The sequence below is a fragment of the Mus caroli genome, chromosome X, assembly GCF_900094665.2.
Source record: "Mus caroli chromosome X, CAROLI_EIJ_v1.1, whole genome shotgun sequence".
Classification (NCBI taxonomy): domain Eukaryota; kingdom Metazoa; phylum Chordata; class Mammalia; order Rodentia; family Muridae; genus Mus; species Mus caroli.
Genome location: NC_034589.1, coordinates 1294081 through 1309001, shown reverse-complemented (window position 1 = coordinate 1309001; position 14921 = coordinate 1294081). Strand labels below are relative to the sequence as shown.

General features: G+C 41.1%; 1 protein-coding gene across 4 annotated transcripts in view; it reads left to right on the top strand.

The window, feature by feature from the left end:
- Clcn5 (chloride voltage-gated channel 5) overlaps nt 1-14921 on the top strand; it is a 172276-nt gene that overhangs the window by 148670 nt on the left and 8685 nt on the right. For all 4 annotated transcript variants that reach the window (XM_021152880.2, XM_029473284.1, XM_029473283.1 and 1 more), the window contains 5 exons: nt 6148-6270; nt 6878-7084; nt 10940-11020; nt 11254-11796; nt 13844-14030. In XM_021152880.2, the coding sequence (XP_021008539.1) occupies nt 6148-6270; nt 6878-7084; nt 10940-11020; nt 11254-11796; nt 13844-14030 (1141 nt within the window). The remainder of the gene's footprint in view (nt 1-6147; nt 6271-6877; nt 7085-10939; nt 11021-11253; nt 11797-13843; nt 14031-14921) is intronic.

Here is a 14921-nt window from a genome sequence, read left to right as displayed (position 1 = left end):
AACAGCAGTATGGAAGTGTAAGCTGAATAAACCCTTTCCTCCCCAACTTGTTTCTTGGTCATGATGTTTGTGCAGGAATAGAAACCCTGACTAAGACATTGCCTAAGCAAGTATTTTTCAACACATAATAATTTTGTGTTTCAGCTTCTTTCCTTTCTTTCAGTACTTTGTTATGTGTTAGATCTCTCCCATTGAAAAAGCATACAAAACAACAACAAAAAGAAAACCTTTTAGTTATCAGGTTCATGCGTGAAAATGGGTACCCCTTGAACTCCCTCCCTAGTCATCCATTCTGTTAGTGAAGTAGATATAAGACCAGAATATGTGCTTGTACTCTTAAAATTTATCTTTCATCTGATTGCATAGAGGTAAGGAGTAAAGGTCACTAGCAGCTGAGAAAGGAAGGGGGCAGAGAGAATTTCTGTAATGAACAGCAAACAGAGAGGAGGAAGAAATTCTACAGTTCAAACAGCAACGGTACTGTAACTGTACTTCATAGCAACTAATGATCGATAGAAGGCTGAGCAGTGGGCCCAAGGCCATGTGCGTGCTAGGTAATCAGAGCTCTAATAGTGAACCACATTCCCTTCTTATATGTTTTAAAAAGAAATAGAAGGAGTTAGAAGGCTTTAAAGAAAGAAATATGAAATATTTAAGTAAGTAAAAATGCTAATATTCTGATTTTATCTCTATACCTTATATAAACAAGTATCAAAGCATCATACTATACTTTTAAAAGCATACATAATCATAAATCAACTAAAAATAAATTTTAAATAATTTTACCATCCACCATGTTCACAAAACATTTGAGGTGGCATGTGTGCACACAAACACACACACACACACATACATACACACAGTGCAGTAAGTCAACTGAAAAGGATAGGAAAAATAATAAAGTCACACATAAGAGAATTTATTTGCATTCATATAAAACTATACTCATTGGCTTGCGGAGCAGGGTTTTATGTGTATAGTACTGTCTAGTTTTCTGTCAACTTGCCAAAAGGTCTAGTCATCAGAGAAGAGGGAGCCTCAATTCAGAAAATGCCTCCATAAGATCAAGCTGCAGGCGAGCCTGTAGGACATTTCTTAGTTAATGGGGGAGGGCCCAGCTCATTGTGGGTGGAGCCATCCCTGGGCTGGTGGTCATGGGTTCTATAAGAAAGCAGGCAGAGCAAGTCATAAGGGCCAGGCCAGTCAGCAGCACCCCTCCATGGCCTCTGCATCAACTCCCCCCAGGTTCCCACCCTGTTTGAGTTCCTGTCCTGACTTCTGTGAACGATGAACAGTGATGTGGCAGTGTAGCGGTGTAAGCCAAATACTCCTTTCCTCCCCAACTTGCTTTGGTCATGGTGTTTCATCACAGCAGTAGTAATCCTAACTAAGACGTGGATGTTTCTCAAACTGTAGTCTCGTTACATTATCGGATGGATGAATGTACCAAACACTATTCTCACTTTGTTCCTGAATGTTGGGGATAATTTTTTAAATTAAGTGTAAGCAATGGTTTTTAAACTATTCGTTTAGATTTATTTATTTTAGGTGTAGGAATGTTTGTTCCACATGTGTGTATGTGCATCACATGTGTGCCAGGTGCTCACAGAGATCAGAAGAATGCTTTGCATCCTCTGGAACTGGAATTCCAGATAGATGGTCATGAGCTATCTGTCATGTAGGTCCTGGGAATCAAACCCTGGTCCTCTGTAGAAACAAATGTTCTTAACCACTGAGCTGTCTTTCTACCTCCATAAACAACGGTTTAAAATGGAATATATATATACTCAAGATTGAACTCTGGGCCTTGTATATGTTAAAGAGTACTCTATAAGTGATTTATATCTCCTGTATTTGAAATATTTCCATCATGAAAGCCAGAGTTGGTTGCACACACTTGAGAAGTAGGAGCCGGAGGAGCAGGAGTTGGAAGTCGTCATTCTTGACTACATTCTTGAGCAGCCTGAGACCTTATCTGAAAAGCAAACAACAAACAAACAAACAAACCTTCCCAAAAGACCAAAACAAAAAAATTCCCACAAACCAACCAAACAAACATTTTAAAATCTTAAAATTACATTTATCTATTTATTCATTCGGTGTGTGAGGTGTGTGTGTGTGTGTGGGGGTGTATGTGGGGTATATGTGTGTGGTGTGGTGTGTATGTGTGTGTGTGTCTGTCTGTGTGGTCTGTGTGTGTGTGTGTGTGTGTGTGTATGTATGGGTGTGGGTCAGAGAACAGGTTTAGGGAATCAGTTCTCTCCTACCATGTAGTTCCTGGGGAATGAACCTGTGTTGTCAGTCTTGTTGGCCCTGAAAAAAAAGTTACAATTTTTTGAGCTGGGTTTAGTGGACTATGCCTGTCAGTCAGTGGCAGGAAGGTCACTGCAAATTCGAGGCCAGTTAATCTAAATATTCGGAACAATTAGGGGTACATAGTAAGATTGTATCTCAAGAAAACAATAACTATATGAACAAACCAACAAACAAGTTAGTTAATAAATTAAAATTATTTTGAGATAGGCTCTTGATAAATTACCTAGCTGGCTTCAAATTTGTGATCTTTCTGCCTCAGCTTCCTGGGTAGCTCCATGGATTTTTATTTCTTTAAAACAAAGTCTCACACTCTTGCCTAGCCTAGTCTAGAACTCCCAAGAGTCCTATCTCATCCTTCCAAATATTGGGATTAGCGGTTAGAGCTGTCATACTCTTCGCTGTACTTTGTTTTTGTTTTGTTTTGATTTGTTTTAAGGAAGAAACAAGATATCTGTTTTACTTACATTCCCAAGTACTTCCACCTTCTACTCTTGACATCTCTATATATTAGAAAGGTCTGGGCAAAAAAAGTTTAAGAAGTCTTACAACTTTAGGGCGGGGGGAGGAAGGGAAGGGGAAATGTGGCCTTTTGTCTTCTTGTGTATATGTGCAGCAGATGTGTGCCTGGTACCCATAGAGACGAGAAAAAGACATTGGATCCTCTAAACTTGGAGTTGTGGATGATCGAAAGCTGTCTCATGAGGGGAGTAGGAGTCGAACCCAGTCTCTCTGCATGAGCAGCAACCACTGAAGCATTTCTTCAGCTCCAGGAAACACTTAAAAATAGATTCCTATACTTGCTGTGCGTGTATGAGGGAACATGTATGCCATGGCTTGTAGAGAGGTCAGAGGACACTTTCTCTCCTATCACGTCTGTTCTGGAATTTGAATTCAGGTCTTCAGGCTTGACAGTAGGCCTCCTTAGCCACTGAACAATCGTGCCAGTCACTTATTTTTAAGGCAGTTACATAATCAAAAATGTTTAACACTTCATCTGGCCTCTTCCGATGGTTAACACTTTGCATATTTGCATGACGGTACTACAGGAAATTAATATATATGTATAATATATATCTCCCCCATAGAAATTATTTCCCTCTCTTTGTTGGTGGTTTTGCTTTTGTGGTGCTGAAGGTTGAGCCTGGGGTCTTGAATACGCTAGGTGAACTCTCTACCCATGACCAGGATCACCAGCTCATTTCATTTCTCTAGCTATATGTACAAATGATAATCAAAAGAAGGGGGCAGAGAGGGAGGCCGAGAAAACTGTCATTCTATCTATGATGATGTGTGCCGGCTCCCTTGTGCTGTCCCTGAATAACTAGCCCTTTATTATGGGTCCGTTCCAGGAGTTCCTTGTAAAGCAGTGCTTAAGATTTGCTCAAACTACAGATTTCTTTGGCTCTTTTTGTGAATGAAATCATTGCCGAGGGGGAAATAGTTTGTGACACTGGAAGTCCTCTGTTGCCAAGAGGTTGGCCTCCTGGTTCCTGCCTCTGGCAGCTTCTGCTGCTTTCCTTTCCACTGCCTTCCCTCTTTGTTTCCCACCTCGAGAGCCCACTGGCTCACCAGCTACTCTTAAAGGACAAAGAAAGAATTGTGCTCCGAGGACCTAAGATCATGGAAAAGTTGTGTCAAATTCACAACTTGCAGAGTCCCGATTCTCCTTGTCTAGGCCATTAAGTTCTCACAGTGCTTGATGTTTTGCAAAGCCACCTCGTCATCTGAAGTATAACCCCTGGTGTTCATTTTCCTTTTTGATAAAGCATCACCCATTGCCAGCCCTTTAATGTTAATGAATCATTCTTAGTGCTCAAAACTAAAGTTTCAAGGTGTCCTACTTCATTATCATACATACATACATACACATTATACATATGTATCAAAAGCATATTCTGTCCTTATGAAAATAAGTATTCCCTTTTTATTTTTTGGAGCATCATGGAATTATCAGGTTAGTTAGTTTCTACTCACAAACTTCTTGCTGTGTCTGTGGTAGCAATCGCTCTAAGATGTAATCATTACATGTGGAATAGTTGTTAGAAGCTCAACAGTCTATAATGGTGGTTACAGGGGCAGGGAAGGGTGGGAAATGGTGAGAAGGCAGCCAAAGGTATAAATTGGCAATTAGGTGGAATGAGAACTCTAGTTGAGAACTCAGGAGGCAGAGGCAGGCAGTAAGTTCAAGGCCAACCGGATCTACAGCTGGTTCCAGGACAGCCAGGCAGAGCTATACAGGGAAAACTTGTCTGGAAAAACAAAACAGAACAAAACAAAACAATGAATACTAAACACTAAAAATGTACTATTCATTCAAAGAAGCATAATTATGGAGGGTGACTGTAGTAATCATTTCATTATGCATATATGTATTAAAATATTAAGGCTGTGGGATCAAGAGATGGTTCAATGTGAAGAGTGTTTGCTGCTCTGCTAGAGGACCAAAGTTTGATTGTCACCCACATCCAGCAGCTTAAAGCTGCCTGTAATTCCAGGTGACCTAATGCCACATTCTGGCCTCCACTGGCACTTGCATGAGTGTGATACACATATGTGTGTACACACGCCCTAGAGCTGGACATAGTAGCTCATAGGTACAATTGGAGCACTTGGGAAGTGGAGGCAGGATGCTAAACAAGTTCAAGAGGTTCCCTCTGCTCCAGAATGACTAACACAGGTTACTTGAGACTAGTCTCAAGGCAACAACTCAGATAAATAAACAAACATGGAGGCTAGAAGGAGTATAGCTCAGTGGTAGAACTTGTGTTTTAGCATGTATGAGACTTGGGGTTAAATCTTAAGAATTCAAAACTGAAACAAAATGAAACAACACTCCCCACCAAATACCCTGCTACTTACACTAACATGCTGAGTAAACGGTTATTAAGGAACAAACCAATGTTTAGAAATTTTAGTATAATCTGTGAGAATTTAGCACCAAGATAGGGAAGGGTAAAGGAATGTTCACTCATTCCAGAAACTAGGGAAGCTATCGTAATTCTTGTTAAATTTGACATGGAATCACAGGTATTTGACTGCAAAACTGACAAAAAAAAAACACTCATAAAAAGTAAATTGGGGCCAGTTATGGTTTCCGTGTGTAGTCTCAGTTCTTGGGAGCAGAGACATGAGGCTTGCTACATGTTCGAGGCCAGACAAGGCTGGATGTCAAGACCCTGCATCATAAACTAATTGAGCCTTCCCTTGCCAAGAATTCGGCCCCCTGGCCTTTGCCTTTGGCTAGAAGCAGTTGGATCTCTGTGGCCTTGAGGCCAGCCTGGTTTACATAGCAAGTTCTAGGCCAGTGGTTCTCAATCTATGGGTCACGACCCCTTTAGGGGTTGAGTGACCTTTCCACAGGGGTTGCTTAAAGACCATCTACATATCAGATAGGGAAGGGTATGGAATGTTGAAACATGAAATGTTGAAATCGTATTTACATTATGATTCATAAGAGTAGCAAAATTATTGTTATGAAGTAGCAATAGAATAATTTAGTGGTTGGGGGGGTGGTTACCACAACATAAGGAACTGTATTAAAGGGTAGGGGCATTAAGAAGGTTGAGAGCCACTGCTGTATGCCAATCAGAGCTACATAGAGAGATATTATCTCGAAGTCAAAAGTAAATCATGTTTGAAGGGTTCCAGGTTTCAATCCTCTAAGAATTTCCTTTGATTGCAGAAAGGCATGTGATTTTCAGTACCGAGAGACCTTAAGCAATTTACTATTGTTCTTTTTCTTCCTGGCCCGCTCTCCTGGTAAAAAGTCACGGAGAAGAGCTGCTCACCCAGCTATCTACACTAAACTGCCATCTTTTTGTGTTGTTCCAGGGAGCCTTTGCCTACATAGTCAATTACTTCATGTACGTCCTCTGGGCTCTTCTGTTTGCTTTCCTGGCTGTATCTCTTGTCAAGGCATTTGCACCTTACGCCTGTGGTTCTGGAATCCCTGAGGTGAGTACAGTAGGAACCTTTTTTTTTTTTTTTTTTTTTTGCCAAAATATGTGTATTCTTGCATATACTATAGCTTGGTTGCTGCTAATCAGGGTCAGAGCCTGGGGGTGTTTATAGTAAATTTCCCTTTAAGTCTAGAAGAGGAAAGAAGGGGGTCCAAATCCCCCTCCCTACCTATTTGGGCCTCAGATTGTTTCATTGGAGCAACTACAATTTTAGTTCCTATCTGCTCTCTGACTAAGTCATAGTTCTTTGGCAAATACTCCAGGCTATATCTACTCCTCAGGCTGTTTCTTGAACTTTGACCTTATCCTTAGAACATTTTATAACCAGAGGAAGTACCTGTTCTCCTCAGCTGCTCCTGCTTCTTCATCTATACACTCTCTGCCTTACAATAGACTCTTCCCAGCTGCCACACAGTGCTTTACTCCTCCACCCCACCCCCCAGATCCCGGGATCCCATAGTGAGATCCCTCTTGGGACACGTACTTACTTATATGTCACTTGCTGAGGAGTGATAGCGTTCTTGTGCGGAGTGTAGATTTGAACTGTTTAGCCCTGTTTATTTACGTAGTCTGTTTCCAATCTCTCTGTGTTTGGCCTGCAGATCAAAACCATCCTGAGTGGTTTCATTATTAGAGGCTATCTGGGTAAGTGGACCCTTGTCATCAAAACTATCACTTTGGTGTTGGCGGTGTCATCTGGCTTGAGCCTGGGCAAGGAGGGCCCCCTGGTGCACGTGGCTTGCTGCTGTGGGAACATCCTGTGCCACTGCTTCAACAAATACCGGAAGAATGAAGCCAAGCGTAGAGAGGTAAGGACATGTGACTTTAGTAGCCACCCACCACCACCCTCCACCCTGTGCTCACTAACCCACTCAGGAGCAGAAGTACTGTGCTCTCAGAGATAAAAATTTGGGGATTTCATGAGGGTAAATTCAAATAGCTTTTAGTTCTGCAGGTTCAGTTCTAGGAGTCCATCTTCTAGCCATCTTAGTATGTGTAGATCCACAGGTGTCTAGGGATACTCAGTACAAGCTATTAATATTGTAAAAGTCTGAAATTAGCCAAAGGTCATTAAATAGGGGCTTGATTAAAAACTGTTTTTTGGGCCGGGCGTGGTGGCACATGCCTTTAATCCCAGCACTTGGGGGGCAGATTTCTGAGTTCGAGGCCAGCCTGGTCTACAGAGTGAGTTCCAGGACAGCCAGGGCTATACAGAGAAACGCTGTCTTGAAAAACAAACAAAACAAAACAAAAAAACTGTATTCTGCTCATATCATAGGAAACTATGCAACTATTTAAAAATAATGAGATGGCCCTCAGTATATTGACATGGACTGCTGACAACAGATAGCAGAAACTAAAGCTAATTTGTGGCATATTTTGAATAATTTTTTAAAAATGTATTCCTGTGTACTTATGAAGAACATATCTAGGGCTGGGGTGATATGGGTCAATAAAAAACTCTTTTTTTAAAAAAAATGGGTTCTAGTCTCCCATGTTTGCCAGGTTTAAAAAATGATTTTTTTAAAAAAAATTTATTTATATGAGTACACTGTCACTGTCCTCAGACATACTAGATGAGGGCATAGGATCCTATTACAGATGGTTGTGAGCCACCATGTGGTTGCTGGGAATTGAACTCAGCATCTCTGGAAGAATAGTCAGTGCTCTCAACCTCTGAGCCATCTCTCCAGTCCCTTAGAGCCCATTTTTTAAAGTGGTACATACTTCCAATCCCAGCAATAGGGGGGTAGAGACAAGCAAAACTCTGGGGCTCACTGGCCAGCCAGTTTTGTCTGCTTGGCAGGTATCAGGCCGCTGAGACACATTTTCTCAAAAAACCAAGTGGACGGTGCCTGATGCAGGTTGACTTCCCCATGCGCATACATGTGCCTGCACTCACATGTACCTACCAGTGTGCATGAAGATGAGCATTCGCAAAACCCCCTAATATCTGGAAATGAGTTTATTCTAAACTGTGACAAGCATGGACTTATGGTGCATGGGGAAAGAGGACAGAAGGAAAGGAGAAGTGGGGACTTGAGCTGTTTATTGTATTTATATGTGGTTACTTCTTTTTAAAAACTTCTTTTTTTGAGGAACTTGCTGTGGATAGAAGAGTGAATAGAAACAGCACATTTCGAACGAGAGTTTTCTTGCTCCTAAATGCCACACTTGATTTAGTTCCTTCCTGTGTTAGACCTCTCTCTCTCTCTCTCTCTCTCTCTGCCTGCTGCTTGCTTCAGCTCAGATGAACTGTGTCCACAGTAGTATCTCTGTGCCTGTGCTCAAATCAGCCAGGTGTTAATGTGTACTATTTTGAGGAGGAAGAATGTTCTAAAAAAAATTGTCCCAAGTCCTTGGTTACCTTTATTGTGCGATAATTAATTAAGGACCCAAGGAAGCAGTGCTTCTGGCTTGCTTTCCCTCGAAGGGTCCAAAAAAATCACAGATGGAATAAGTTGAGGCCAAGATTATTTTTATTATTAAAAAAAGAGCTCTTGTAAAACTGGAACCCAGCAATTTCTCTTGAAGGGGAAAAAAAAAACCACGAAAAGATTAACCACAGGCTCTGGAAACTGAAACGCTGGACCATTAAATAGGGAAAGTTCCTGGAATAGTCAAACGAGAGGAAAGCAAGCAGGAGTGGTAGAGGGTGTGTACGTAGACTGTCATATGGTAGAGGGACAGAGAAGCTATGTGAAATTAAACAAGCTATTAAACAAGTAAAATCATGAAAAGAATACCATTCTAAGGGCCAGGAATGGTGTTGGTTGTTGCTACCTTACAGGGATCGAGTTGAGCTTGAAACTAGATTCCTTATAAAAGCTGAACTGTTTTTCTGAAATTTGCCAGACACGGACTCTTCTGAACATCTGGATCTTCACTCTATTTTCCATAACACAGATATATCCTGAATTTTTTTCCCCTTGTGTTGCTGGGGTCTAAACCCAGGGCCTCGTGCAAGTTATCTTATCTTGTGGTTCATAAGCAGCGGCCTTATCACAGTGAGCAGACCGGTGGAAATAAAGCAGATCTGAGTTGGAAGGGGGTGCAGAGATTCCATTCAGTAATATAAAACTCAAGAGTCCTGTTCCTCCCCGTCCCGCTCCAATTTCATCCTAAACATATCCAGGAAAATCTCCTTTTACAAGTTGACTTTTGGCTTCCCTATCCTTCTCAAATGACAGTCTTTTGAGCTGCAACTTTTCAAAGCTCTCACTGTTTTGCAGGTTAGCACCAGAGCTCTCCCTCCTTGCACTCCTTAATTTCCCTAGATGGTCTGCCAGTCCTGGAGAAACCCGGACTAGAAAGCCAAAAAACCATTTATTTTGTCAAGAAATATTTTATTCTTTGAAATTCTTAATTTTGCTCAATTTTATGCTTTGAAATCATCTCTCTCCACAGCTACTAGTATTGAAGGAAATGACTTGTTCCTATTCCTTCTAGTCTGTTCCATCACTAGTGTGAGTCCTGTACATTCCCCATGCCCATGCCTCCACACACAGGGCAATCCTCTCTAAACACCACTTGTTGTCCCACCCACCCCCTTTTGTCTCTCTTTCCTGCTGATGCTCTATTCCTTTCACTTTCCTTGCAATCTGTCCTCTCTGCCCTTAAAAATCTAGTTGTCTCTATTTATGTCTCTATAGGCCACGGAGACTAGGATAGGCTACAGGGGTAGGCAATTCTAAACTGTAACTGCTTTTATGTCACTAGAGCCTTCTATAATATCTCATTAAAATGTTTCCTAAACTGGCCTCAGGAGAAAGCCCACAGGACCTGCATACAAGTCAGGACTGCTGAGAAGTGGGAGAAGTGGTCTTTCTCAAGGCTGAGCACGGCAATAGCTTATTCAGTACTGAGCAATCAGCTCTGAAAACATAATACAATGGCATTATACAGACCGAGCAGGTTCAACTTAGAAATGTCGGTGTGTATACATAGACATATGTGCATGTAATGAAAATTAGTTTTTAAAAAGAAAAAGGCCGTAAATTTGAAGGAGAGCAAGAAGGACTACATGGGAGTTTTTGAAGAGAGGAAAGGGAAGGGGGAAATGATATAATTACAATTTCAGAAAATAAAATAAACCAAACAGTGTGCTAGTGAAACAGCACAGCAAAGTACTTTATCTTGCTCACCAGACTGAAGTTCAGTTACTACACAAGGAAGGTTGGCAACGGGGCCTCAATTTAGAATTAAACACATGCCTTGATCACACAGTGAAGGCCATTTGTTTTTTGTTTAAACACAGGAACCATGTGTATTGTCAACATCTAGCATACAGTATTTGCCCTCCAAGTACATATCACTATTTATGCTATAGATCATATAAATTTTGTATTTTTGCTCCTTTTAAGATGTTTTATTAAAATATAAGTACACCCTTCCCCTCTCCTCTCTCCATGCTCTTCTATCTGCTCCACTCGCTTCTTCCCAAATTGATGGTACCTTTCTCCGTTGATTACTGCTTACACGCACATTTCACTATAACCTGTTGAATCTAATTAGTCTTGCTTATGTGGAAGTGGTTGGTTAGCCATGCAGAGTTTGTTTGTTTGTTTTTTAGTTCTTTGTGCCTATGAACATTGCTTTTAAAAATGTGATTGAATGTAAAAAAGCCATATTTTCCATTGCTGATCTTATATTTTGGATTGTAGGTCTTATCAGCAGCAGCGGCTGCTGGTGTATCTGTAGCCTTTGGGGCCCCTATTGGTGGAGTATTATTCAGCCTGGAAGAGGTAACAATGACTTTTGTCTGTACAGCATGCATATGCCTTTATATTAGAAGTCTTGACCAGTATCTATGTATGTTGCAGTCCCTGGGTATTCTGCCCAACTTGGTCCTTTGGCACGTAACCAGACATTTCTGGAAAGTTTTCAATCTTGACTATAATGTCAGCAGCCCCATCATTTCATTTGAAGCCATTTTGGCATACTGACCACGTTTGCTTTCTCACCTTCTGTCTTGTAGGTCAGCTACTACTTTCCCCTCAAAACACTATGGCGTTCTTTCTTCGCTGCTCTGGTGGCAGCGTTCACACTCCGCTCCATCAATCCATTTGGAAACAGCCGCTTAGTTCTGTTTTATGTGGAGTTCCACACCCCGTGGCATCTCTTTGAGCTCGTGCCATTCATTGTATTAGGCATATTCGGTGGCCTTTGGGGAGCTCTGTTTATCCGCACAAACATTGCCTGGTGTCGGAAGCGTAAAACCACACAGTTGGGCAAGTATCCTGTCGTCGAGGTACTCATTGTGACAGCCATCACTGCCATCTTGGCTTTCCCCAATGAATATACCCGGATGAGCACAAGTGAGCTCATTTCTGAGCTGTTCAATGACTGCGGCCTCCTGGACTCCTCCAAGCTCTGTGATTATGAGAACCACTTCAACACAAGCAAAGGCGGTGAGCTGCCTGACAGACCTGCTGGCGTGGGCGTCTACAGTGCCATGTGGCAGCTAGCTCTGACACTCATACTGAAAATAGTCATTACTATATTCACCTTTGGCATGAAGGTGAGAAATTCTCTGGGCGAATTCTGTGTGAATGTTCTGTTTGGATGTGGGCTTTGGAGGGCAAAGCCAAAGCAACCTACAATCCTGATAGTTCATGTGGTGTCAGATTTCCCCAGAAGCCCCTTTATCTCCAAATGTCCTCATGACTTGGTGGACAGTGATAACATTGTCTCAGCTCATTGATAACCTTTATTTAGGTCAAATGCAAACCTCACTGATGAATTTTTAAGGGGAATATATTTTTTCCTTTTCTATGTAAAAACATTTTTCCCATAAAAAGGGTAGTGGGGTATTCATTTAGAACATCTTCTATCAAAATACAATGTCTGACTAACATACTGTTAGCCTGAACTCCATGAGGTTGCCAATGTTCTACCATCTTCACCAGATTTTAGTTTTTAGCAACTTCATAAAGTTCAACCCAACATGGCTAAGTGAATTTTTTACAGTTACTATCAGTGCTTACTTGTTAACCAGTAGAATCCACTTCACATGTTAATATTAAAGTATTTAAGCTATCAAAATCCTACAACACTGACCAGTGAAATGGCTCTGCAGCAATAGTTCTAGCTACCAAGCCTGGAGATTTGAGTTCATTTCCCAAAGCCCACATGGTAAAAGGCAAGAACTAACTTCTGAAAGTTGTCTTCTGACCTCCACACAAACATACGCCCCCTCACATATCACAGGCAGTGTGGATGCCAATCAAAGCACATTCTTACATGGAGAAGCTACAGGTAGTCATCCCTGGAGCAGGTCTAGTGCTCTATTGCAAAGTAAAGTGACAATACCTATAATTGATTGCATATTTCAGAAATGGAGAGAGGATTTTGAATGTTCCTTGGACAAAGATATAATATTTACATGATAGATACAGTAATTATTCCGATTCAATCATTGCATGTTGTATACATGTATCCAATTCTACAGTACTTAAGAAATATGTACAATCATTATGTCTTACTTCAAAGAAGATCTTCACCTTTAATACTTGTTATCCATGTTTTGGAGGAACTGAAAATAGAAAATCAGTTAAAAGTCCATGCTAGGTTTTTCTTCATCCTTTGTTTCCCCCTACCAAACCACCCCCTATCTTCTCCATAGAAAGATATTTGAGCCAGGGCTAGGAAAAAAACCGAAAACTTTCTGGGTGCTTCTTGGGCTACTTTCAACATTGTTTCGCTGTTTTATTGAAAGGGAATCCATAGCTCCTCAGACATAACCACATTCGGTTGCATTCAAATACCACATACACACTGAGAGCCATGAGCCGTCCTGATTGTGTTTACATCACTTCCTTTCTTAATCGCAATAATTCCTAGAAGCCAAGGAACAAAACAGGAAGGCGATGAATGTGTTTGGATTAAGCATGCAGCTTAAAATTTTGTTTAATTTTCTGTTGTGTTGTTAGAGGGTCAATGGAAACTTTTTCTGTGCCATCTTTTTGGTGTGGGTGATGGGTTAGGATGCTATATATAAGTGTCATTATAAGGATTTTATGAAAATACCAGTGCTAATATTCACTAACTTTTGACTTCAGGTAAATGACTTAACCTCTCTAAGCCTTGGTGTCTGTCATTGAGGAATAATAAATGTCTAATTCCTGGGGCTATTATAGAACATCTATCAAATCTTATATGTAGACCATCCAGCATAGAACACAATAGTCAAGAAAGAGTAGATTGTTGCTGATAAAAATTCAGAATTGGGGAGAATGTCTGCATATATGAGAAATTCCATCTATTTTCCTTTTTCTTTGGGAAAGGCCTAATTTCTGCCTCCATTTTGTGTTGGTCTGGAGAGTTCAGGCTTCTTGCCTGATGGACCCCGAATCAGGGTAAGCTGCTTCGAAGTCATCCTTGCCTGCACGTCCCAGAGAACCTCTAGTCCCTGTAGTGTCATACAAGTCTTTGCAGCCACTTGGTAGCATAGTGCATAGTTAAAGTGTCGTTGGCCTGTTTGCTTCGCAGAGGGTCAATCCTCTACCCTACCATATGCTAAGAACTGTACCATTTTTCCCTAACCACCTTGTGCTTTCTCTTTGCAGATTCCTTCTGGTCTCTTTATCCCCAGCATGGCTGTCGGTGCTATAGCAGGCCGTCTTTTAGGAGTCGGAATGGAGCAACTGGCTTATTACCACCACGACTGGGGCATCTTCAATAGCTGGTGTAGTCAGGGAGCTGATTGTATCACCCCTGGCCTTTATGCCATGGTTGGGGCTGCTGCCTGCTTAGGTGAGTAGTGTTTGCTTCAAAGAAGTCACCCTGCCAGTGACATACAAATGAAGAATACTAAGAAACACAGTAGACTGCAGAGTGGGATTTTGGGGGGCATGATTATCCATTTTTTCTTGGTTTACTATTTCTCAAACATTTTAACAAAGGTAATTTTAATCTCTTACATAGGAGAATTCATCAGAAATATAGACAGAGATAGCTGCATAAGAATGTGTATCAATGTGTAATGCAGTATTATTTGTAAGAACAAAAATTAGGCAGGTGTGGCACATGCTTGTAGTCAGCCCTTGGAAGGCTAAGCCAGGAGGATCTCAAGTGCCATGCCTGCCTAACCTACATTAGTAAGACCTTGTCTGTACACCAAACTAGCCCCTGTGCCCAGCAGTGAGTACCAACTTCAATTTGAACATTCGGGAACTTGTATAATACATTATGCTCCATCCATATATTACATTATACAGCCTTTAAACATGATTCTGTTCTGTTAAACATATATTTGTGTGTGTTGCTAGGGATTAAAGCAAACTACGCTACTTGCTAAGCAAGCTCTCTACCATGAGTATACTATATTCTAAGCCTTCTTTTCAGTTTTTTTCTTAAGCTCTCATTAAGTTCTTCCAGCACGCACATGTGAGCCTTTTTGCCTCCACCACTTGAAAAACTAGAATTGCAGATCTGCACCACAGGTTGCTGATGTGTTTAGCATCTTTCAATGTGATGTTGAAGTTTCTTTCCTACGTTTATTTTATGGTGGGAAGGGGTAAGCCTGTGCCTTGGAGGTCAAACTTAGTTTATCAGACTCGACAGCAGGTAGCTTTTGCAATGGAGCGTTCTTCTTGTCCCAACCTTTTTAATTTTTCATTAATATAATTTTAAATTGGTAATAAT